Raw genomic sequence first — 21,072 nt, forward strand, 5'->3', positions numbered from 1 at the left:
GATTGTCCATGATGGAAATATGTAACAATTTTGTGTGTCTCCGTCCTGTGTCCTCTTCTGCTTGTATAGGTGTTTTTTTGCTGCCTTTAGAACCAAATTTCCCCTGCGGGACAATTAAAGGATTATTCTATTCTATTCTATTCTATTCTATACATAAGTTCAGAGCAGTTATCTGGATACAAACACTTTGTGAATGCAGTTAATTTGCAGCCATCCAAAGTCTAGAGTTGATTTTTATTTTTCACAGCTGGTTTCTGTTTTTAGACACCTTTAGTTCACTAAAATATCCTTAAAGATGATTTAACACTGGATTGATTTTCATCGCTTTTCTTTTGACCGAGCGGTAAACATCCAGTATAATCAGCCCCAAATTCATTTCAGTGATTTAAACAGAGGTCTGTACTTGAGCGCAGTAAGAGCGAGGCAGCGGACCTGGAGTCAGAAACTGGACACATCTTTATCCTCTGGGTTTGCAGGACTGTAACATACTATAAAGTGACCACTAAGGCAAGCACGTCAAACTCATTTTATATGGTAGGCCCACTCTGAGCTTCAGGGGGCGGGACCAGTGAAACTCTGCGTTCTGTCAGTGTAAAGAAGTCTAACTGCACCCTCAGAAACCCCAAAGTGAGAAAGTTCAACTTTAGCTCATCTCAGATACATGACGGTATAATCAACACGACTCTTTGGGCTTAAACTGTAAGAAATTAATTCTTGTGAATTAAAAAAGAAACATTTTCATATTAAACACTGAAAAAACTAAACTTTTCTGTCACGTAAACGTATGTTTAACCGAGTTACTGTGGTGTAGTATGAATGATCATGGGGTAGGGCTGTTCGATATAACGATATAAAAACGTCTATCGTTTCATTTTACGCTATCGTTTGTTTCGTGGTGTCGCAAAATAAACTGTTTTCATTGTTTTGATGGTCACTGTAGTGTCTATATTAATTTATTAAAGTTCTCTCTTTCTCTTATATTTAATATAACCACTACAGACGGACAAGCACCTGTTTTTATGCGTTGTCGTTAGCAACAACGACAATAAAACCATCGCGTGTCCGCTTGTTTATTTTCCACATAAACCTTTCAGAATAAAGCTCAAGATCCTGTTGAGACTTTTCAAAATAAGCTGAATCACGTGAAAGATGCAGAGTGTTTACGGATGAGAAGCAAAAAAGAGCCGCCAGGTGCTAAAAAATAAACCTTAGACGCAAACCTTAGAACAGGCTTTTCCCCGCCGCACGCCGTGTAATAAATACAAAGAAAACGGCGGCCGTTACAACTTATGTCTAAAAATGCATCGTTTCATGCATCAGTTAAAACACTCGACTCCAGCTACATGACGCGCAGCTGGAAACACTTCATACAAGTCGAGCTGCCCGAGATTCACAGAATTTACAGAAAATGTTACATTTTCGTGATTTATATCGTTATCGGACGATAGATGTCTTATATCGGGATATGAGATTTTGGTCATACAGCCCTGTCATGGGGGAGGTCTTTATTAATAAGAAGCGCTGTAAAAAATCCATTGGGTCAGACTGGAGTCAGCGGTGGCCTGATTCTGGGCCCCGGGCCTTATGTCTGACACCTCTGCATTTAGGTGTCTTGATGCTCAGGCTCAAACATCCAGGTAAGTAAATCCCAAAAGGTTGATTCTGTTCATCTGTTTCATCATCATCCAAGTGACTTCTTCAGTCTGAGCTGACTTGATCAGTGGTTGTTGATAGGGCTGAACGATTATGGAAAATAATCTAATTGCGATTTTTTGCCCCAATATTGCGATTGCGATGCGATATGCGATTATTTTTTAAGGTCTTTGTCTTCTGTATTATTAAACAAAGACAAGCAATACATCATATAGTATGGCCAATACTATATTACATTAATTTTAAACTGTTCTTTCCTGGAAGACAGACCTCTGTTATGATGACATGAGGTGATGCATGAATTGATGACTGACATTTTTATTTAACTTCTTCAATCACAACAGTATATTTGAACATACACAATAGTTTATTTTTAGCTTACAAACATCTGAGCATAAAGTGCTGACAAGGAACCCTGGTGTAAACATTAAAATGAAAGTCAGTACAATGTGCAGATTGCAGAAATATACATAAAAAAAATCAGTGGCTTTACCACACTCAGTTTTTCGACATCTGTGAACTACTAGACAGTCATTCAATTAAAAAATAATATTAAATAAATAAAACTAATAAATAAAAAATACACACATCTTACTGATCTCTGCAGTCAGTAACATTACACATAAAGTGCAAACATAATAGCAATTGTATAAACACACACACAAACACGCCTTTAAAATTTAAAGGCTGTGAAATTGGACGGTCTAGTTCTGATTAGCGTCACCGCTGTCTCGGTGGAGTTTAATAAACTCGGCCGTCTGCTTCTTGCTATCTAAAATATAACCAGACACTGGTGTAAATTCTCGACTGTCTCATACTTCTGTTTAATAAGTTTTCTGTTTGACGTTTAGTCAGCTGTGTGAAAACCAAGGAGGAACCCACCCGGGGGATTAATAAAGTTTTATTTTATCTAATCTAATAACTTTAATCTCAGCCAAACCGATTTACTCACGAACAAACAAAACACTGAAAAAAGCCCAACAATAACATTTTTAGGTTGTCTAAGTGACTTATATATTACGTTTAACCCGAGCAGCGAAACTCCGCGGTGATCTGAAAATGATGTGCCGGGAGTTGTGCCGTTCTCGGCCGCATCAGTAACCCTCGAGCTCCCGGCTAGCTGTCGAGCTGGTGGGTAGCAGACGCCTCTGAAAACGTCGAAGCACTTTTGCAAATATGGGATATCTTGATAAACCGAGCAGATATTTGATGTTTACACAACTACTTTCTCGCCTGAAAATATGTTAAAAGTTTATTTTGTGACCCAGAAAGATTAGTATGAGTAATTTTAAAACTTAGTAGCGGCCGCCATTGCTGGAAACTGGAGTTTGGCTGGGCCGCGCTATGAATTCTGGGATATGGTAGTAATTTGGACAGCCTTCGGCACGTCGCTGTGACGTAATCGGTCTACAAATGCGGCCTCAGGAGGATGCAGCCCATGAATTGTATAATATAATCGCAGTATAATCGCAGCCTTTGCGGTTAGAAAATTGCACTTGATCATGTCGCGATATTATCGCAAATGCGATATATCGTTCAGCCCTAGTTGTTGATCAATGTTCATGATGATTTGCATATTAATGATCAATGAACTGATCTCCCAGCCCATTGTTCCTTCAGTGGGCTGGTTTCAGTCATTATGCAAATGTACGTTTATAAGGTTGAAACCTGCAGTCAGCTGAGACTGAAGAAGTCACCTGGATGATGATGATGATGTAAACGTGAAGATGAACAGAATCGACCTTTTGGCCTCTGCATTGGGGAAAAACTACCTGAGTTTTGAGCACTGAAGATGCCTCTCGGATGACGGGTGAAACATCCTAATGATCAAAATACTCCAGCTGTTTTCAGTTCAAGCACTTAAAACTGCCATGACCTGGAGGACTGAGAAGCTGCAGACCTACTGACAGAGTGAAGACACCCCAGAGGATTAAATGCAAAGCAACTTCAGATTTAGGCTTTCCTGTTTATGTAGTCCAAAGTAACTGGCAAATAAAAGCAGTGTAGCCTGCACACTGACTTAGTGAAGCAGACCTGTGAGATCTCTTTATAGCCACAAACCCAACAAGAGGCTGGAATTTAGACATTAAAATATCAGTTTAACATAATCAAAACTGTGAGTTACAAGTATTTTTGGGCTGTGACTGTCTACATATATAACAAATCAGTGCCAATCTAACCAACACTCATTTAAAATGAGGATCATTTAACACCAGTTTAACACTGGTTTAACACCAGTGATTGTCTGAGAGAAACACGACACTCTCGTGATAAGTTGGCGTGAAAGCGAAGCCTTTCCCGACTGAAGCGCCGTAAAGCCGCTTACCTCCCGTTTCTGTGACATGAATTTCTCACATGCTGCTTTACAGGCTTTGCTGCTACGCGAACAATAAACTATGTGCAGACCTGTTCCTAAACATGAAGAACATTCCAACACAAAAGCGGTTCTTTTATATTTGAAGCCACAGCAGTTAATCCCCTGTAGCGGGTCACGTTTGATGTAACTGGGTTAAAGTAATACGATTATGAATTGTAGCTTGACGCACACGGACAGATTTGTCCTGCCGAGCTCACCCAGCTGTTTAAAATTCCTGTCAAATCAACGTATCCAACAAGCAGGACCAACGCTCACGCCTTCATTAGCTCCTGATCACACTGACTGTCGCTGCTGTGGCTCACCTGGTACTGCGGGTAGTTGTAAAGGTTTCCATAGTAGGTGGGGTAGCGCGAAGGCTGGTAGAAATTGTAATAGGGGGTTTCCAGCAGGAGGTCAGACGGTCCCTCGGTATGAGCCCTGGCAGCGGCTGATGGGCTGGGGGACGATGCTGAGCGGGTCCCTGGACACAAAAACAAACAAAACACGATGAGACCGAGAGGATGAAGAGTGAAGTCTGTGGCTGGTTGTTTCAGCACTGTCAGGTAATTTAACATATGATGTTCAGGATGTTTTCAAACGCTCGTGTTTGTGTTTTGTTGCAATTTTAACAAGGAAACAAGTCTCATTAAGCCCGTCTCACATTTTACTGATGCTAAAATGTAACAATTAACTTCTCTCAGTATTTAAGTTACACTTGTTCAGATCATTAAAGGAGACAGAAAGAGTTCATTTTGAAACATGCTGCCCAACAGCTCCATCTTCAGGTGACAGCTGTACTTGGTGTCAAACATAAAATTGTCATTTTTCAGGATGAAGATGACCATTAAGTCATCATTACTCACTCTCGCTTGTACGTTTCTTATCAGCAAGGACACATTCTTCCCAGGCAGACCCTGATCTTTGCACAGGGAAGACACTGTGCACCACTGGAGCCAAACATGATCACATTTACTGTCCCAACTCCTGCCATCAGCAGCTCCACACAGTGCTCCACTCCTTTTTATACCTCAATCTTCATCTCTACCCCCCCGTTCCCTCAAAATAAAAGGAACACACATACAAACATACAAAGTGCAAGATAAGAGCAGCCTTGACCCAAAATCACATTTAAGCGCTATCAGCGAAACACTCTTCTGTGTCAGCTTCCACACAACCTGGAAGAAAAACTCAAGGACATATTTTCAAGTTTCTAGTGTCCTTTGTTATCACAGAGTCTCTTGTTCTCGTCTAGAAACGTGTTCAGTCCACAGGATGTTGTTCAGCCTTGGATTAGCAATAACACCAATTAACATTTTAAAAAAGCAACAACATTAATTCACTGAGGGGTAACTGGTTTATCTAGACAGGCACACAACAGAGAAGGAGGAAGTGCAGGCAGGTGGATGCCTCTCAGACCAGCAGCTGAAGTGCAGGCAGTAACACTGACCTGTGTCCAGACCTCACAGGTGAAAAGGTGTCTTTGAGAGAATTAACTGGAATTTTTTCAGACACTTGACACGTTAATAGCATTGTTTTTGTTTTTGTTTTTGTTTAATAACTAAAAACACTGGAGATCTCTAATAATAAGGTTCATAACACAACAAAATCTGACGAGGTCCATGTAACACGAGGTTACCTGTGACAGCAGAGGTGGGGTGGCTGGTAGGTGTCGGGGACCGTCCCTCCACAGAGAACAGGCAGTCTGCTCCAACTTCATTCTTGACCATCATCTCAGAACCGGACAGAGACACTGGACTACACATCCCAAGCTCTTCTTCTTGGGCCTGCTGCCTCCTCAGGGCAACCTGGAAGGGAGGAGAGGTTTGATAAGGAACCGAGAGCATGAAACAAACATTGCCCTTATCTGCTGACTTCCCAGAACAGATTTAAACAGAGGCTCGTCTGAAAATTGTAATTACACCTGATTAGACAATAATAAGATTGTTTGTGTGCAGATAAACTGTTGATATCGCCATAAAACAAGATGTTATTAAAAACACGCTCCTGGCTGCTGAGCGAGATGAAACCAGCAGCTCTTTGTTGTTTATAATTCTTGAAAAACTGTTTAACAACCGACTGAAAAATTTATAGATAAACGACTCACCGAGAGTCAGTACGGATTCAGATCAAGCAGATCACCATCATTGGCACTATCAGATTCAATAGAATACATCTCAAATTCCATAGACAAAAAGCAATATGTGGCTGGGTTATTCAGAGACTTGACAAAAGCATTTGACTCTATAGATCAGGATATATTAATAAGAAAACTGGAACGTTATGGTGTCAGAGGGGTCGCTTTAGTGAGAGGAAGCAGTTTGTGAAATTAAATGGTGGTTGCTCCTTATGTATGCACATTGCTTGTGGTGTACCCCCCAAAATTCAACATCATTAACGACATCTGTAAAGTGTCCAAAGCATTAAAAATGGTTCTCTTTGCTGACGATACAAACATTTTTTGCTCTGGTGATGATCTGCAGAATTTATTGGAGGATATGAAATAAGTAAAGTCAAGTTCTGGCTTGATAAAAACAAATTATCATTAAATTTAAATAAATCTAAACTTATGTTATTTGGAAATAGTCGTTTAAATACAAATGCTGAGATTCAAATAAATGGTGTTGATATTGAAAGAGTCAGTGAAAATACATTTCTGGGGGTAATAACAGATGAAAAACTTAACTGAGAGCTCACGTAAGATATATTCATGCCAAAGTATCACGAAGCATTGCAGTACTAAACAAGGCAAAGCAGGTATTCGACAGAACATCACTTCATATTCTCTACTGTTCACTGGTTTCACCATACTTAAGTTATTGTGCAGAGGTCTGGGGCAACAGCTATAAAACATTACAGTCACTTTTTACTCTTCAAAAAAAGCAGTCGGAATCATCCACACTGCAGGTTACAGGAACATACAAACTCACTGTTTTTGCAGTAGGAAATATTGAAAATTGACGATCTAGTAAAATTCCAAACAGCACAAATTTTATTCAAAGCATAAAATAAAGAACTGCCAGGTAATATTCAGAGTATGTTTGTTTTAAAAGAAGCAAGTTATAATTTAAGGGGTTTTTGTAACTTCAAAACAGGGAAGGTCCGTACTACAAGAAAAGGCTTTTGTGTTTCTGTTCATGGAGTGAAACTGTGGAACAGTCTGAATATGGAATTACAGCAACGTCCAAACACAAAACAGTTCAAAAAGAGTTATAAAAATATGATCTTGAAATTATGTGAATGTCTCTATTAAAAGATGTACAGGATATAGTATATTAGAAATCTGTTCACCATTTTTATTACAAATTATATCAGTAAGGAAGCTGACTAAATATTGAATGATAATTTATGGCAAAGGGGTGGGATCAAATAAGTGTGTACTTCTTCCCTTTCAACGTGTAAATGAATCAGAATGGTAGCAATATTGAAATGTATTGATTTTTGTATAGTATTTTTTTCTCTCTCTTATTTTCTTTTCTAAATGTACCTGTATATTGTTTACATGTTTGAAATAAATTAACAAACAATCAATCAATGATTGGTGTAATCAATCAGGTGATCAGCTCAGCTTTCTGTAAACTGACAGCTCTGTGCATGATGTATCTCAGGGTCACGAGTAAAACATGATGTTTTACCCAGTTAAAAAGACATTTTAATTCTTTATCTGCTCATTTTGTTAGTATCAGTTCTCTGTAAGAGTCACTTTCAAGCAGAAATTCCAAATAACTTTTTTAAACAGTTTTCCAAATCAGTTTTCACACACCTGACCACGCTAGACCAACTTATTCATCTGTTCTTTAGAAAATGAGGAAATTATCCAGCACTACTGACTTTAAAAGCCACTGATTTCTAAATTTTGCTGCGTTTCCTGCTAAAAAAAAAAAAAAGGTTTTCAATAGGATTAAATACAGTCTATTTAAAAAAGACAATAAACTTCAGTTATTAAAGCGTTCTTTACAGGATAGATCATTAAAAAAGAGAGCAGAATCAACAACATGGATTTAAAGAAGCTCAAAGAAAAAACAGTAGATATCAATGTGGGGGAAATACTGGAAGAACCAACAAAAATATTCTTTGAAAGGAAAAAAAACATGTGGTTATTTTTAGTAACTTAATACATTTAAAATGTTATTTTACAAACTCTTAAATTGTCACTTTAAATTACAAAGTTACAAATGAATTCATTTTGCTTTTTGTAAGTATCTTATAAATGTGAGCAGCTGCTGGAACATTTTAACCCTGAACTTTAGCTCCGTCAGGCAGCTAACTGTTAGCTCTGTACGAACTTGGCTAGCTGCTTTCTGGGTGGTTATTACTAATGAACAGACTCACCCGCAGCAAACAGGGTTTAAAAGTCCACAGACATAAATAGAAAGTCCCAAACAGCCTGTGTGGCTGTGTGTGGTCACAAAACCTTTGGCTTGGTGTTAAAAAGCAGTTTTGTTCTCAGCTGCAGCTAGCCGCGCTAACGGGCGCCTAAACTGAGTTACCTGGGCCGCCATGACTCTCTGTCTTTCCGCGATCAGTTTGCATTTGGGACACTGGCAGTCCCTCCAGTTGCAAAAGCGCTTGTGTCCCTTCAGTGGAGACACGTATCCGTGATTTCTACAGCGGGAGCACTTGGGCATCCTGGGGGATTTCTTGACTTTGGGGGACATCGGTCCGCTGCAATCCGGTACCTGCTTACTCTGCTTGTCCTGGCTCATGGGTCCTGGCAATAAGGAGTGCTGATAACTGTTGGACCTGCCCAGAGAAGACGTGTGCACACGGACAGGTCTGCTGCTGAGCCCAAGCAGAGGCTGGCTGATAAGATATGCACTGGTGCCAGGCTGGAGGCTGTAAGGTCCCTGTCCCTCCACACCCTGCTTTTTGGTTTTTTTCCCCAGAAGGCCTGGGATCCAGTGGGAGGAAACAATGCGGGGGAGAGAGCTGGAAGTACAGAAGCATCATTCTGCAGGCCTCCCGTTTCTCTCTCTCCAGACACGAGTTAAAAATATTGACTCAAAAACACAATTTAAAATTCAATACAATTCTTCTTATGAGGTGCAGCGACCAGAAAAGTGTCCTCAGAGGCCACCTGATGGCTTTGCAGAGTGAAAAAAGGCATACTCTTTGGACTTTAACTCAGTCTGTGCCAGCTTTGCAGTCTGAAGGACCAACGCGTGGGCCAAGTGGGTAACAGAAAATAACCATGACTCTGTATTATAATCTGAAGATTTAACTTAACTACGGTTCATGCCAATTATCCCCCAAATTAAATACAGGAAATTGTTCTGCCTGTCAAATTAAAATAACTATTACTATTAGTGTAATATTCTTTATAGTATCTTCCCACTGAAACATATTTATTGCAGTGTTTTTCCCACCTTGGCTGCTGGTGAATTAATTAATTGCTCAGCTTGACTGAGCTGAAACTGAGCTGACCTCCGCACCGTCAGTCAGCCCGGTGGATTTATAGACAGGGAGTGAGGTGAAGCTCAGAGGCAGCCAATTAAAATCCTTACAGCCAAACGGAGGGGGATAAAACAAAGTTGCCAATTAAAAAGCAGCCCCGAATCACTGAGTCAAAATAAATAGCTGCTACACTTCACTGGCTCAGGTCCTAAAGTAACTGAAAGCAGGGCTGCAACACTGAGTTTAATTGCCTCTAAAGGTTATAATGACAGATTATAATGCAGTGATAAAGTCTGCAGTTTAATGCAGGTAACATCTCCATTAGTCTGAATCCAGTCCAAGCAGGCCTGTAAAACACAGCAGACCAACATGGAAAACGTATGTGCCTATCATCCACCGCTTTATAATAAATATGAATAAATGCTGCCTCTCAGCAGCTCAGAGAGAGACACTTATTTTGAAATGATCATCAGTGTAAAATGAACAGTAGAGCCAATAAAAGCCAACTATGTAATCCAGCCCCCACAATGATTTATGCTTTAAACTGAGTATACCATGCAACAAGAAGTAGGTATGAAGTTGGCTTTGAATACCTGTAGTTAGGTCTCAGACCTTCTTTTTGCAATGGTCTGTAGAGGTTTGTTTGCATTGATGAAGCAGTGAAATGAAATGATGAATGGCCACGCAATAACGTTGTCTTTATATATTTAATTTACCTGGGTGGACACAAGGAGATGGCAAAACCAATTTGTGCTACTGAAAGTGAAAGCATATAAAGAGTTTCTTTCATTTTCGACACTTTAGTCTCTGAATTGTTTCTGAAGCTTTCCGTGTGTAGTTCAAATGCTGCTTCACTGTTATTATGTATTATATTGATATTTTCCCCCGTTGATACCTTTTAGCTACAATCATGAACTCAGTCTTCAATTTCTTTTGTACTCGCCAGTGTCTTTTTTCTTTTCTTTTCATTCTTATTTTCTATGCATTTAGTTCTATTTGTGATTGCACATTAACTGAATTTTAAGGGAAAATGATGGCATATTAAACAGAATGGAAATATATATTAGCTCTGCCACATTTAAAAGGCATAAAAGTCTTTTATTCCAGCATGGTATGTATTAAATTGTTATCAAGAAAGTTTAAATCTCAGTCAATTCACAATCACGAATCAGGTTAAAGAAGAAGTCGTCACCGTTTCCGAGAAGTCACTGAAGGCAGCATTGCCTAGCAACGGTGCCGTTTAGTTTCTCGCGCCGGGCTATCGGCGGAAACTTTAGCTAACTTTCTGTGAGACACAATGCCCAGAAAGACGGAGAGAAAAGGCAGCGACAAACGAGATGGAAACAAGAAGACACCGAAAAAGGAAAACTCCGAGTTTCCTGCAGAGAAAAGCGGGTCTGCGGACAAAGAGAAGGACCTCTACCTGACACAGATAGCGTATTTAACCGACGAGCTGGAGCGGTGAGCCGTTTAAGTTTACCGTAATGTTTAGAGTGATTGTGTGTGCAGTAAAAAGCACTTTGTAATGATATCTTAAATATGTTTTATTTGCTAACTCGATCTAATGTTGCATTAGCATAATGGAGGCTGAATTTACAAAGCTTCATTGAAATGAACTGATTTTACAAGCTACAGTGAGACGCTTCATTCTTTGGTGCGCTCAGATAACTATGATCCCGGGGTTCCTTCATGAGGGGGTTTGAAAAGTGTGTTAATGCAGGTTCACATGAACAAAATACAACAAAACATTTACTACATGCTTCTTTCACATGCCATGTACTAGGATTTACTTATGAAAGTGACTTTTCATTTTTTTCTATCCAACATATTCACAAGTTTCTTCTCTTTTTAAGTGTCATCACAGCAGAGCATCGTCTCTAACATCCTCCTCTCCCACACTAGCTCTCCGTGGTCTTCCTGTTTTCTTCCTTGCAGCTCCTTCTTTAACATCCTCTGTCCAGTTTATATACCAACCCTCTGCACACGTCCAAACCATAAATCAGTATTTATACTGCATGAGAAAAATGCTAAAGGGAGACACTTGGAAGATTGTTTAGCAAACCAGCGTCATTAGTCAGAGAGTTTATTTGGAACAAGAAGCATCCCCGCATTCGCTTGTCTTTGTTGTATCTTCCCTTTGATACAGGGGGGTTGAAATGTCCCCAATTTTTACTGGTACTATCTGGCTATTCAACTAAGGACAATAATGTTTTATTTTTCATCCCAAAATACCCCATCTTGGGAGGGAAGGGAAGCAAATTCTCTTAAAATGCCATTAAACTTGTACTTACACTCTGCACAGCCAAAACAATTAAAGAAAGAAACAAATAATCCCATAGTCCAAAATATGATTGAAGTTTGGTTTACAATAAAAGAAATGATGAATATTAAGAATAATCTCTCTCAGGTTAGTCCTATTTGAGGAAATGCTTTATTTGCACCAGGAAATTTGGACGCAGGGTTCCAGGGTTGGGCAGAAAAAGGTGTTAGGAAAGTGGGTGATCTTTTTTGTGATGGAATAATGGTCTCATTTGAGGATTTAGTTTCAAAAGTATTTACAGATTAGAAGCTTCATTTCTTCCATGCAAAATCAGTCTCTCAACGTTCCCCAGTTAAGTAAGTTAGAGGAGTTAATGGTGGAAAAAGGTGGTAATAAAGGCTTAATTTAATTTCAACATTCTATAACTGGATTGTCTCTGTCTCGCCAGAAACATCAGCTTCTAAGTTAGAAGCTTGGAGAAAGGACCTAAATATTAATATTTCTGAGGAGACATGGAAGCCAATTTGCTTAAAATCACAAAAACAATCGATTAATATTAACCTAAAGTTATTACAATATAATTGGATCATGCAAACATATGTAACACTGGTGAAATTGAACAAATATAATAACAGAATTCCAGATACATGTTTTAAATGTGGAGAAGCCCGTGGAACATTTTTCCGTTTTGGATGAGGGGAAAATTGTTTAGTCTGTGCTAGCTGTTTCTATTGTTTTGTTTTTTTTGTTTGTTTTTTCTCTTTTTTGTTTCCTTCAATATGTATAAATGTCAAATGTACACATATTCTATGTGTTTTTTATTTGATGTAAGTTTGGAAGAGAGCAGGGTGGGAGGTGAGGGGGGGAGGGTTCCTATTACTGCAGCATATTACTGGGAAAACAGACCTTTGTATGCTGTTGCAAAAAGCAATAAAAATTTATTTAAAAAAGAAAAGAAAGTAAATTGCAGTGTGAGACTCATGTTTCTCACACTGCTTTGTGGTGACTTTGAAACTAACCAAGGTTCAAAAGAATATTAAAGTATTTCAGGCAAGTTGATTGTCTTGTGTCAGTAATTTTAGGTGCTTACTGTCAGAATTTTCTCAAAAGAAAGAAAGTTAAGTGTTGAAAGTGTCTGTTTGTTTTTCAAGTATTGGAAACTTGCTTTTTCTAAAATAAAAAAAAAGTTCATTTGGATTTGGTACATGTCACACTGGGAATATTTTTTAGAGTTTTCCATCTTATCTGTCAAAAACATTCACCTGATTTGGCCTGTTTTAAAGATATTTTGTATTTGAGAAGCTGGAAATAAAATATCACTCTCACACCTGCAAAACTGTGGTTTCTACAGGCCTCGAGACCTTCACATATTTATTTGTTTCAGGCATCCATCGGTCTGAGTTAGCTTGAGGTCACTCGGACAGTGCATGCTCTGCTCGAGCTGTAGAGCTGCTTGAAATCCAGAAAAGGCCAGATGCAGTTTATAAATCGTTGAAGCTGTCATCCTTAACCCCTCAGATATCAGCTGAAATGTGATGACCTTGTGAGACAGAGGAAAGACTTGCTGACTCAGCGCAGCACACTGGAGCAGGAGAACAGAGACACGATCGCGTACCTGAAGCGTTCCCTGTTGGAGAAGGAGGACGAGGTGGGCGAGCTGTCGCAGCGGCTGCAGAACCAGCTGCAGGCTTCAGATCAGGAAAGAGACGCCCTGCAGCTGCGGCACAGCCGGGAGAGGCAGGAGCTACAGAACCGCATCGATGAGCTTATCAAAGAAAACACAGCACTCGGTAAAAGTTCAGCTCTTAGCATGTAGCCCACCAGAGTTTACCACAGGGTATCCACATAAACATCAAAGTGATGGTAGGGATTCGATTTTTAAAATAATAATAAGGATTTTTTTTTTTTAAATAAAAGATGAAATTTCTGGATCTTCCTCCCTTTTCAGTTCAGTTCATTTTTATTTCAAACATATGCTTTCACAATCATTACAAAATATCACTGCATTCTTTTGTTTGAACGTTTACGTGTAACTAATTTTAATGGAATCTGGTCAAACGACTGGTATGAGTTCAGTTTATACCGAGACATATTTTCCTCAATAATCAATTATTTGAATAAATAAACCTTTGATTTTATACATTTCAGATGGATTTTACTCCAAAGTATTTGTTCATATTTATGAGGGCGGTGTGTGTCCCTCTCTGTGTAGCATTAATAAAGCTCTGTGGGGGAATCTTAATGATTACATTATTTGGAATCTCATGATATTTTGACGATAAATTAAATATGTATTTGCATTTCAGGAGAATATACATTTTCCATTTAACTTTCTGAAGCATGTTCTTAAACATTAGTTTAATGTTGTATCATACCATGAAGTGTCAGCCACAAGAATTTTCTTATTTGATTTTATTTTCTAGCTGCTAATCAGTATTCAGACTTGTTTTGTATTTGCAGATGTTAAATGTGGGAACTCAAAAGTTTTCCTTCCAATTCAAGCCTTTTTGTTTTGTCTCAAATATAGAAATGAATAATACTAAAATTAAAAAAAAGGTTTTACTTTTGGAAAGGCTGAAAAGAACTGACAGTGATTTGCTGGAAGAGGCCTCGACCAGCCTCTCCCTGCCAAAGATGTTAAAAGGAGCTCAGCTTTATAGTATTCCTATATTTATAGTATTCCTATATTTATAGTATTCCTTGAAAATCCAGCCCAGATTTCTTTTGGATGCAAGTGTTTCCAGCAGGAACCATTAAACTTTCAGGAGGTTTATTTCAGCAAAGACTGGCTTCAGGGAATGATTTAAACTCTCCTCTTCTCTCCTCTAGCGGAGAGGTTTGCAAGCCTGGAGGCGTTTCAGGGGCAAAAGGAGGAGATGATGTCCAGCTTAGAGTCTCTGGAGAAGCAGCTGGCGAGTCAGAAGGAAGAGCACAAGGATGACATTCACAGCCTGGAGATGAAAGCGCTGCTGGAAAAGAGGAGGTGGAATCCACTTTAGTACATAAAAATCACAGCACAGACTCTTTTCATTACCCGGGTCGAGTCCACTCGTAGAAACTAGTTTAAGTTCAGACTGTAAACAAATCCGTGTCATCGCAGCAACTCGCAGCTTGTCTTCAGGACGACATGTTAATCCTGCCTCTGTAGCACTAATGTTTCTTCCTTTATGTGATCCTCGTCCCACCAAGGGTCGTGTTCCTTTGAAGCTCTGAACCTGCAGGCATAAATTTAAGGGCATAAAATAAGTTTTCTCTCACCCCAACCAATCGCAGCAGATGGCCCCGCCCCCCTCTGAGCCTGGTTCTGCTGGAGGTTTCTTCCTGTTAAAAGGGAGTTTTTCCTTCCCACTGTCGCCAAAGTGCTTGTTCATAGGGGGTCATATGATTGTTGGGTTTTTCTCTGTATCTGCTGTACAATATAAAGCGCCTTGAGGCGACTTTTGTTGTGATTTGGCGCTATATAAATAAAATTGAATTGAATTAAATATCTGGCTATATATATATGAGAACACTCACCTTATCTACTGCACAGCAAATACACAAATATCGTCAGTGTCTCCTCACAAGGCTGCATACCTGAATTATCCACCTAAAATACCCTCTGACTTTACCTTCTTTGTCTTGTGTCCTGCCAAAGATTGGAGAGGGAGGTGGAGTCTCACGCTGCAGCCATGGCAGCAGAGGTGCAGCTCCTGGTGGACCAGAAAGTCCCGGAGACGACCAGGCTGGCGCTGCAGGAGAACGCGGAGGTGAAAGCTCGCGTGGGGCAGCTGTCGGAGCAGGTGCAGATCCTGATGGAGGAGAATGCTGCCCTGCGGGGCTGCAAGAGTCAGCTCAGCATGGATGTGGAAAACCTGGAAGAAATGCTCAGAGACACGTCACGCACCAGCTGCGTCCGTAAGAAGGTAAGAGAAGGAATTCTAAATGTCTTTAAGTTTAACTTAATATTTTAAATGCAGTGTAACCACAGTCATGCTTCACTGTCCACTCAGATTACAGTGGCTTCAAATAATCCACGTTTTATTTAGTTAAATCAAGGTTACTGAAAAGTGGACCAGCATTAGACAGTGTGCTCCCAGTGCCAGTCCCTTTCATCGTGTTTAACGCCAACGTCTTCTTAACGTGAAAAACAAGGGATTCACTCTAAATCCATATCCAACTCTCTCCATCAGGTGGTGGAGCAGCTCACAGAGAAGTGCCAGCAGCTGCAGGTGGAGCAGAAGGACTGCAGGCAGCGGCTCGAGCAGCTTCAGACCGAACACGCAGGAGCCCTGGGCAAGATGGAGGCGCTGAGGTCAAAGTTCACTCTGCCGTCCGTACAGATGAGTCTCACTCAGGTTCACGTTAATGAAAGCAAAGCAGCAGGTGCAGTTATTACACATACGGGCTCGTAGTCTCATTTGTGGTACGTTTATATGCAAGCAATAACTCCACAGTGAGATTCATCAATAATAAGTAATCAAATAAATCAATAACAACAGAGACACAAAGGAGACAGACAGGAAACATAAAAGCACTGAATCGTGTTACTGGTAGCAGCTGATGGCTGGATGATGATGATGAGGCCTCCCTGAACGAGACAAGAAAACACCCACAGTAGTTTATAGTTTATTCCTTTTTTACTTATGATTGCTGGAAAATTCATGTATTAATATTTAAAAATAGAAAAATATTTGTGCATTCATTTTTGTTTTACTTCAATACAAAGACATAAACTAGTATTTTACATTAGTGCAGCAGAAATACAGAAATTTGTATTCAGAATGAAAATGAACCCGGGCAGTGCAGAGGTTTGAAGGGGCGGGGCTCAAAGTTAAAAAGGGAAGCGTTCAGCCTGGAACAACAACCCACACTCATCAAGAAACTAGTTTTACCTGATGGGTACAATGTTGTTGCTGACAGTGCTGGAGGGCGGGGCTGTGTGGATCTGAGACCGTAGACGGTAAAAAGTCCATTGGAGAGAATGTAGCTGATTAAACAGGTGAGATAATAATAAAATGCAAAGATTGGTGACAGTGCTTGGAATCATAAGGCAAAACACACACACACACACACACTCCTCGTGCCTATGGTACGACAACTTTTCTCGTGCCTATGGTACACTGCGCAGGAGCACTTTGCCACACACACACACACACACACACACACACACACACACACACACACACACACTCTCTCTCACTGTGTAAATATACTAAATGTAAGCCCTCCATAAAGGGAGGAAAAGCCCTGTAAAAATAAATATGTTCCATAAAACGGGGACAGCCCCACAGACCCAGGACAGCCTCACCCAGTTAGTTAGCAGCTACTACTTGTGCAGTTAATAAAAGGACAGGTGATGGTTGTCACGCGGTTTTACACACAGCACGCTCGTTTGTTTCAATTCGTCAGTTACCACAACACAACTGACCAACGTGTACACAACAAGCTAATACTCCTGCGTGCTGTAGAGCTCGTTCCTGACTCGTGACCAGCGCGCTCTGCTGTCAAGGGCGATCATTGGTTAATGGTCATCATGTGACTGATGCAACCCAGAGCCTGTTATTTAGCAACACTGTGATTAATCGTTAAATGTTACTGTGAGGGGCACAGGCAGGACTCCACACACACACACACACACACACTAAAAAAATGCCTCTAGAAAAGAGCACTTGTGGCTCCCATCAAGCAGGTACTCAAACAGGTGCCTGATATGAACATTAAATGCTCATTACTCACTGCTCTGCTCTGCTACTTTTCTTATCAGCAAGGTCGCATTCTTCTCAGGCAGACGCAGATCTCTGCACAATGAAGCCTTGTTCATCACTGCAGACAAAGAAAGCGACGTTTGCAGCGGTCCCAGCTGCTGTCATCAGTGACTCGGAGTGCTCGCCTCCTTTTTTTCCACCTCAGTTGCTCCTCTGTGTTTCCAAGCCAAGAGCTCAAAAAATCCCTCTTTCACACATCCAGAGAAGAGACGCTGCAAGATAAGAGCAGCCTTGACCTGACGTGTTAACTACGGCCACACAAAACAGTGTCTGTGAAATATCGTACATTTAACTCCATAAATTATTATTTGTACATAGAAACACAACAGGAAACGTGTTCATTCAAAATGAATAATTCTTTACATGCAAAACTAGAAAAGTGTATTTTAGTTTAAAGGCTCAGATTCAGGCAGAAAACAGAAAGTTGTGCATCAGTTTGGAGGCTTGACTGCAAGTACTCGCTGATATCGTTCATTATTTATTATTATTAGTTAAACATGTCAGGGTGAGCCTGTTATCATTATCATTTCTGCCATATATGCACTGTTCAGGACAAACCTGTTTGAAAGAGGCAACCAATCAGAAGAAAGGTGGCTTAAATGCAGAGGATGGAGAAGAGTAAGGATTGTTTTGAAGTTGAAAAATAAATTATATGGAGTAGAAAGTGATCTTTTCCTTAAAGGGGAGAAATTGTTTCACTTTGAGGAAAAGCGGAAGAGTCTCCTGTGATCTCACCCTGGGTCAGCACACCTGAATCACATGATTAGGTCATTACCAGGCCTCTGGAGAACTTCAGGACAGGTTGAGGAGGTCATTTAGCCATTTAGATCAGCTGTGTTGGATCAAGGACACATCTAAAACACATTCCCACTCCTGCTCTGAACTATGATGGCAGGTAACTCAGGGTGGCATAACATTTGCTCAGGGGGCATCCGGATTTGAACCAGAGACCTCTTGATCTGCAGTCAAATGCTCTACCACTGAGCTATACCCCCTCTGCTTGTGCTTTCAGGCAGAATCAGGCCTCTCTGTCTGAACAGTGCAGTAAAAACAGAGCTCAGGTCAGCCGGCTGGAGGCGGAGCTTCAACAGGAGAGGAGGAGGAGGAGCAGGATGAAGAACATCATTCAGGAAGCAGCTGTTGCTCTCAGACAAGCACTGATGGTAAGATGACAGCGCTGACTCTGGAACGTGTGCAGATGACAGGTGTCGTACTTTCTGACCGACTGCTCGATTTTAGAAAAGTGAGCTTCAGTGAGACCGACATCATTTCAAAGTAAAAGTCTGAAACCTTCAGCTAACACAGAACACACGAGGTATTCGCCTCATCAACGTTTTATGTTTTAGAATACAGAAATGGAAAAAAAGATTTATGACAAGGTGGAATTTATCTGTAAAACACAAAGTTGTTGCAAGCAAACTGAATTCATTTTATTTCTCTGTCGATGACGATGGTTCCATGCTCCAGTGAAGAAGGTGAGGTCTTTATCTCAGCCAATCAGACTGTTTCAGTCTTGTTTTCACCTGCAGCAGGACTCAGAGGTGGACCAGTGGAAGCAGCTGATGCAGAGGATGCTGGTGCTTTTAAGCAGAGACGGATTTGCCAGCTCCGCTGCTGACGGCGGCAAAGTGAACGAGCTGCAGACGGCTGACTCTGCAGCAGCCCGGTAATAAAATCAGTGCTCGCTAAGATGGTCTGCAAATACCTGACAGGTTGATGACTGACAGAAATCCTGCATCTTTATCGTCTGTGTAGAACAAGAAGTCTGGATCCAGATTGGAGTTTCCAGTTCCAGCTGGCCCGCTACAGGCCGGGAGATCTGGGTTTTGTGCCTCGCCCCGCGCTGAAACACAAAAACGTGCTCCCCAGGATGGAAGCTGGCTCCAGCAGGTTTGTGAGGACCTCAGAGCTCAGCTTCAGGGCCTGCAGGGGGATGTCTGATCACAGCTACAGCTGCAGTTATTATATGATATAGCTGTTTACAACTACCATTTAAACTCTCCATTCCTTCATCAGTTTAGATATCAGGTAGACAACATCCTCCTATTTAAGTAGTTCAGTTCATAGACTGTATGTGAAAGAGGGACAGAGCCTCAGTGTTGGTGTTGTAGCCTTCGCTGTGTTAAAGCAATGAGAGGTTGTTATGCTGACTTATCTTCTCCCCACAGCAAACTGCATCCATAAACTGTATAACAAACAGACACACGTAATCTGAGCATCACACTGATAAATATTAAAGAAAAGTAGATTGTTCCAAATGGCACAATCATGGAGGCGTAGCAGGGCGACTGGTGTCAGCATCCAGCTGTCAGTGAAGCCTCATCAAAATAAACCAGTTATTAAAAACATGTTTTAAATGCCGTAAAGTTGAGACTGACTCAGTGATGGAGAGAGGTGGCCACTGAAGCAGTTTGACATTGCTGCTCTGGAGGTTTCCCTTTTTTAGCTTTAAGTGTATTATGTCACCTGACTTTCTTCTTCTTCTGTTTTTCTTATATCCAGGAAACCGTCGAGTCTGAAGGCGGACAGCTCTGTGAAGCTCACCGATTCAGCTGTGACCTCCAAACAGACCAAACTCTAGTGACAGTAACTAAACTCATCTCCTAAAAACTGTCGATTATGTTGCAGTTCAGTCTGACATCGACTGAGACTCCTGTGAGCTCAGCCTGTCACAGTAAAGGTGACGCCTCTGTAACAAACTCTAATAATGTTCCTGCTGTGATGAAAACAGCTTGTCTGTTATTGTGCAGTGAAACAGGAAACACGTTATAAATGTTGTTTATCACAGTCTTCATGATTCTGCTTGGCTGTTGTTACAGAATGCTGAAAATTCCTTTACTGAGTGAAGATCAGGGGTCCGTTCTTCGTACCTCGCTTACTACATCCAAGATCAAATCATCGCGCCAACTTTGAGCTCGCTATTCCGGTTCTCACCTGTTGTTGACGATTAGTACAGCTGGATGAAGTAATGTGAGATCACTGGGTGGCTTAACAGGAGCTACGCATCGATAGTAGAAACATTGATCGGCAACCCTTTGATTGGTCGGCGAAAATGTCGAAGGAGCGCGCTCGGTATTTTTTGGCAGCAGAGCAAGAACTCTTGATTGAGGGATTTCAGGAGTTTCAGAGTTTAATTAAAACTCAAGGGAACACTGCAAAGGCTGCAAAAGCAAGGAGAGAGGGCTGGCAGGAAGTTGCTGACAAATTAAACTCGTAAGTAATTTAATAATAACAATAATAATGGAGTGGATTGATATAGCGCTTTTCAAGGCACCCAAAGCGCTTTACAATGCCACTATTCAGTCACTCTCACATTCACACACTGGTGGAGGTAAGCTACGGTTGTAGCCACAGCTGCCCTGGGGCAGACTGACAGAAGCGAGGCTGCCATATCGCGCCATCGGCCCCTCTGGCCATCAGCAGTAGGTGGTAGGGTAAATTTATTATATTATATTACATTATATCCTCTTTCACATTAGAGCCACGACAGGACCCACTAGAACATGGGAACAAGTAAAAGTGAAATATAAGAATATTCTACAGAATGGTAATATTTATCACTTATGTTGCTTTTAGTCTCTTGGAAAGAGACCCTGGAATAATCTGTTTGTTTATAACAGCAACCAAGAAAAGGGCAGAGCAAAAAAAAAGACAGGTGGTGGTCC

At 40.8% G+C, this 21,072-nt stretch overlaps 2 protein-coding genes, 1 long non-coding RNA gene and 1 other non-coding gene across 8 annotated transcripts in view; 1 reads left to right on the forward strand and 3 right to left on the reverse strand.

The window, feature by feature from the left end:
- Positions 1-8,894, reverse strand: part of dmrt1 (doublesex and mab-3 related transcription factor 1) — a 34,223-nt gene extending 25,329 nt beyond the window's left edge. For both annotated transcript variants that reach the window (XM_085295595.1, XM_085295594.1), the window contains exons 1-3: positions 8,497-8,894; positions 5,646-5,814; positions 4,333-4,490 (exon numbers count right to left, since the gene is read on the reverse strand). In XM_085295595.1, the coding sequence (XP_085151721.1) occupies positions 4,333-4,490; positions 5,646-5,814; positions 8,497-8,712 (543 nt within the window). In that variant the 5' untranslated portion in view covers positions 8,713-8,894. The remainder of the gene's footprint in view (positions 1-4,332; positions 4,491-5,645; positions 5,815-8,496) is intronic.
- Positions 8,895-10,630: 1,736 nt separating this feature from the next.
- Positions 10,631-20,189, forward strand: LOC146563178 (cilia- and flagella-associated protein 157-like). Of its 4 annotated transcripts, none has more exons than XM_085295596.1 (9): positions 10,631-10,861; positions 13,179-13,450; positions 14,490-14,643; positions 15,298-15,565; positions 15,833-15,972; positions 18,420-18,570; positions 18,937-19,073; positions 19,163-19,297; positions 19,910-20,189. In XM_085295596.1, the coding sequence occupies exons 1-9, from the start codon at positions 10,698-10,700 to the stop codon at positions 19,986-19,988; spliced, it is 1,500 nt and encodes a 499-aa protein (XP_085151722.1). In that variant the 5' UTR covers positions 10,631-10,697; the 3' UTR covers positions 19,989-20,189. The 4 variants fall into 4 exon arrangements, with proteins under 4 accessions (XP_085151722.1, XP_085151723.1, XP_085151724.1 ...); XM_085295597.1 differs by having other exon boundaries at positions 18,940-19,073; XM_085295598.1 differs by having other exon boundaries at positions 15,833-15,954.
- Positions 15,286-17,657, reverse strand: LOC146563179 (uncharacterized). The gene is made up of 3 exons (XR_014894724.1): positions 17,379-17,657; positions 16,535-16,629; positions 15,286-16,230 (listed from the first exon to the last, which is right to left on the reverse strand). It is a non-coding gene; the product is annotated as an uncharacterized LOC146563179 (long non-coding RNA).
- trnac-gca (transfer RNA cysteine (anticodon GCA)) lies at positions 18,331-18,402 on the reverse strand. Its single transcript has one exon. It is a non-coding gene; the product is annotated as a tRNA-Cys (tRNA).
- Positions 20,190-21,072: the final 883 nt, after the last annotated feature.

Source organism: Mchenga conophoros, linkage group LG12, assembly GCF_057382185.1.
Source record: "Mchenga conophoros isolate Kocher_MC1m ecotype Shallow Benthic linkage group LG12, M_conophoros_male_GT1.1, whole genome shotgun sequence".
NCBI lineage: Eukaryota > Metazoa > Chordata > Actinopteri > Cichliformes > Cichlidae > Mchenga > Mchenga conophoros.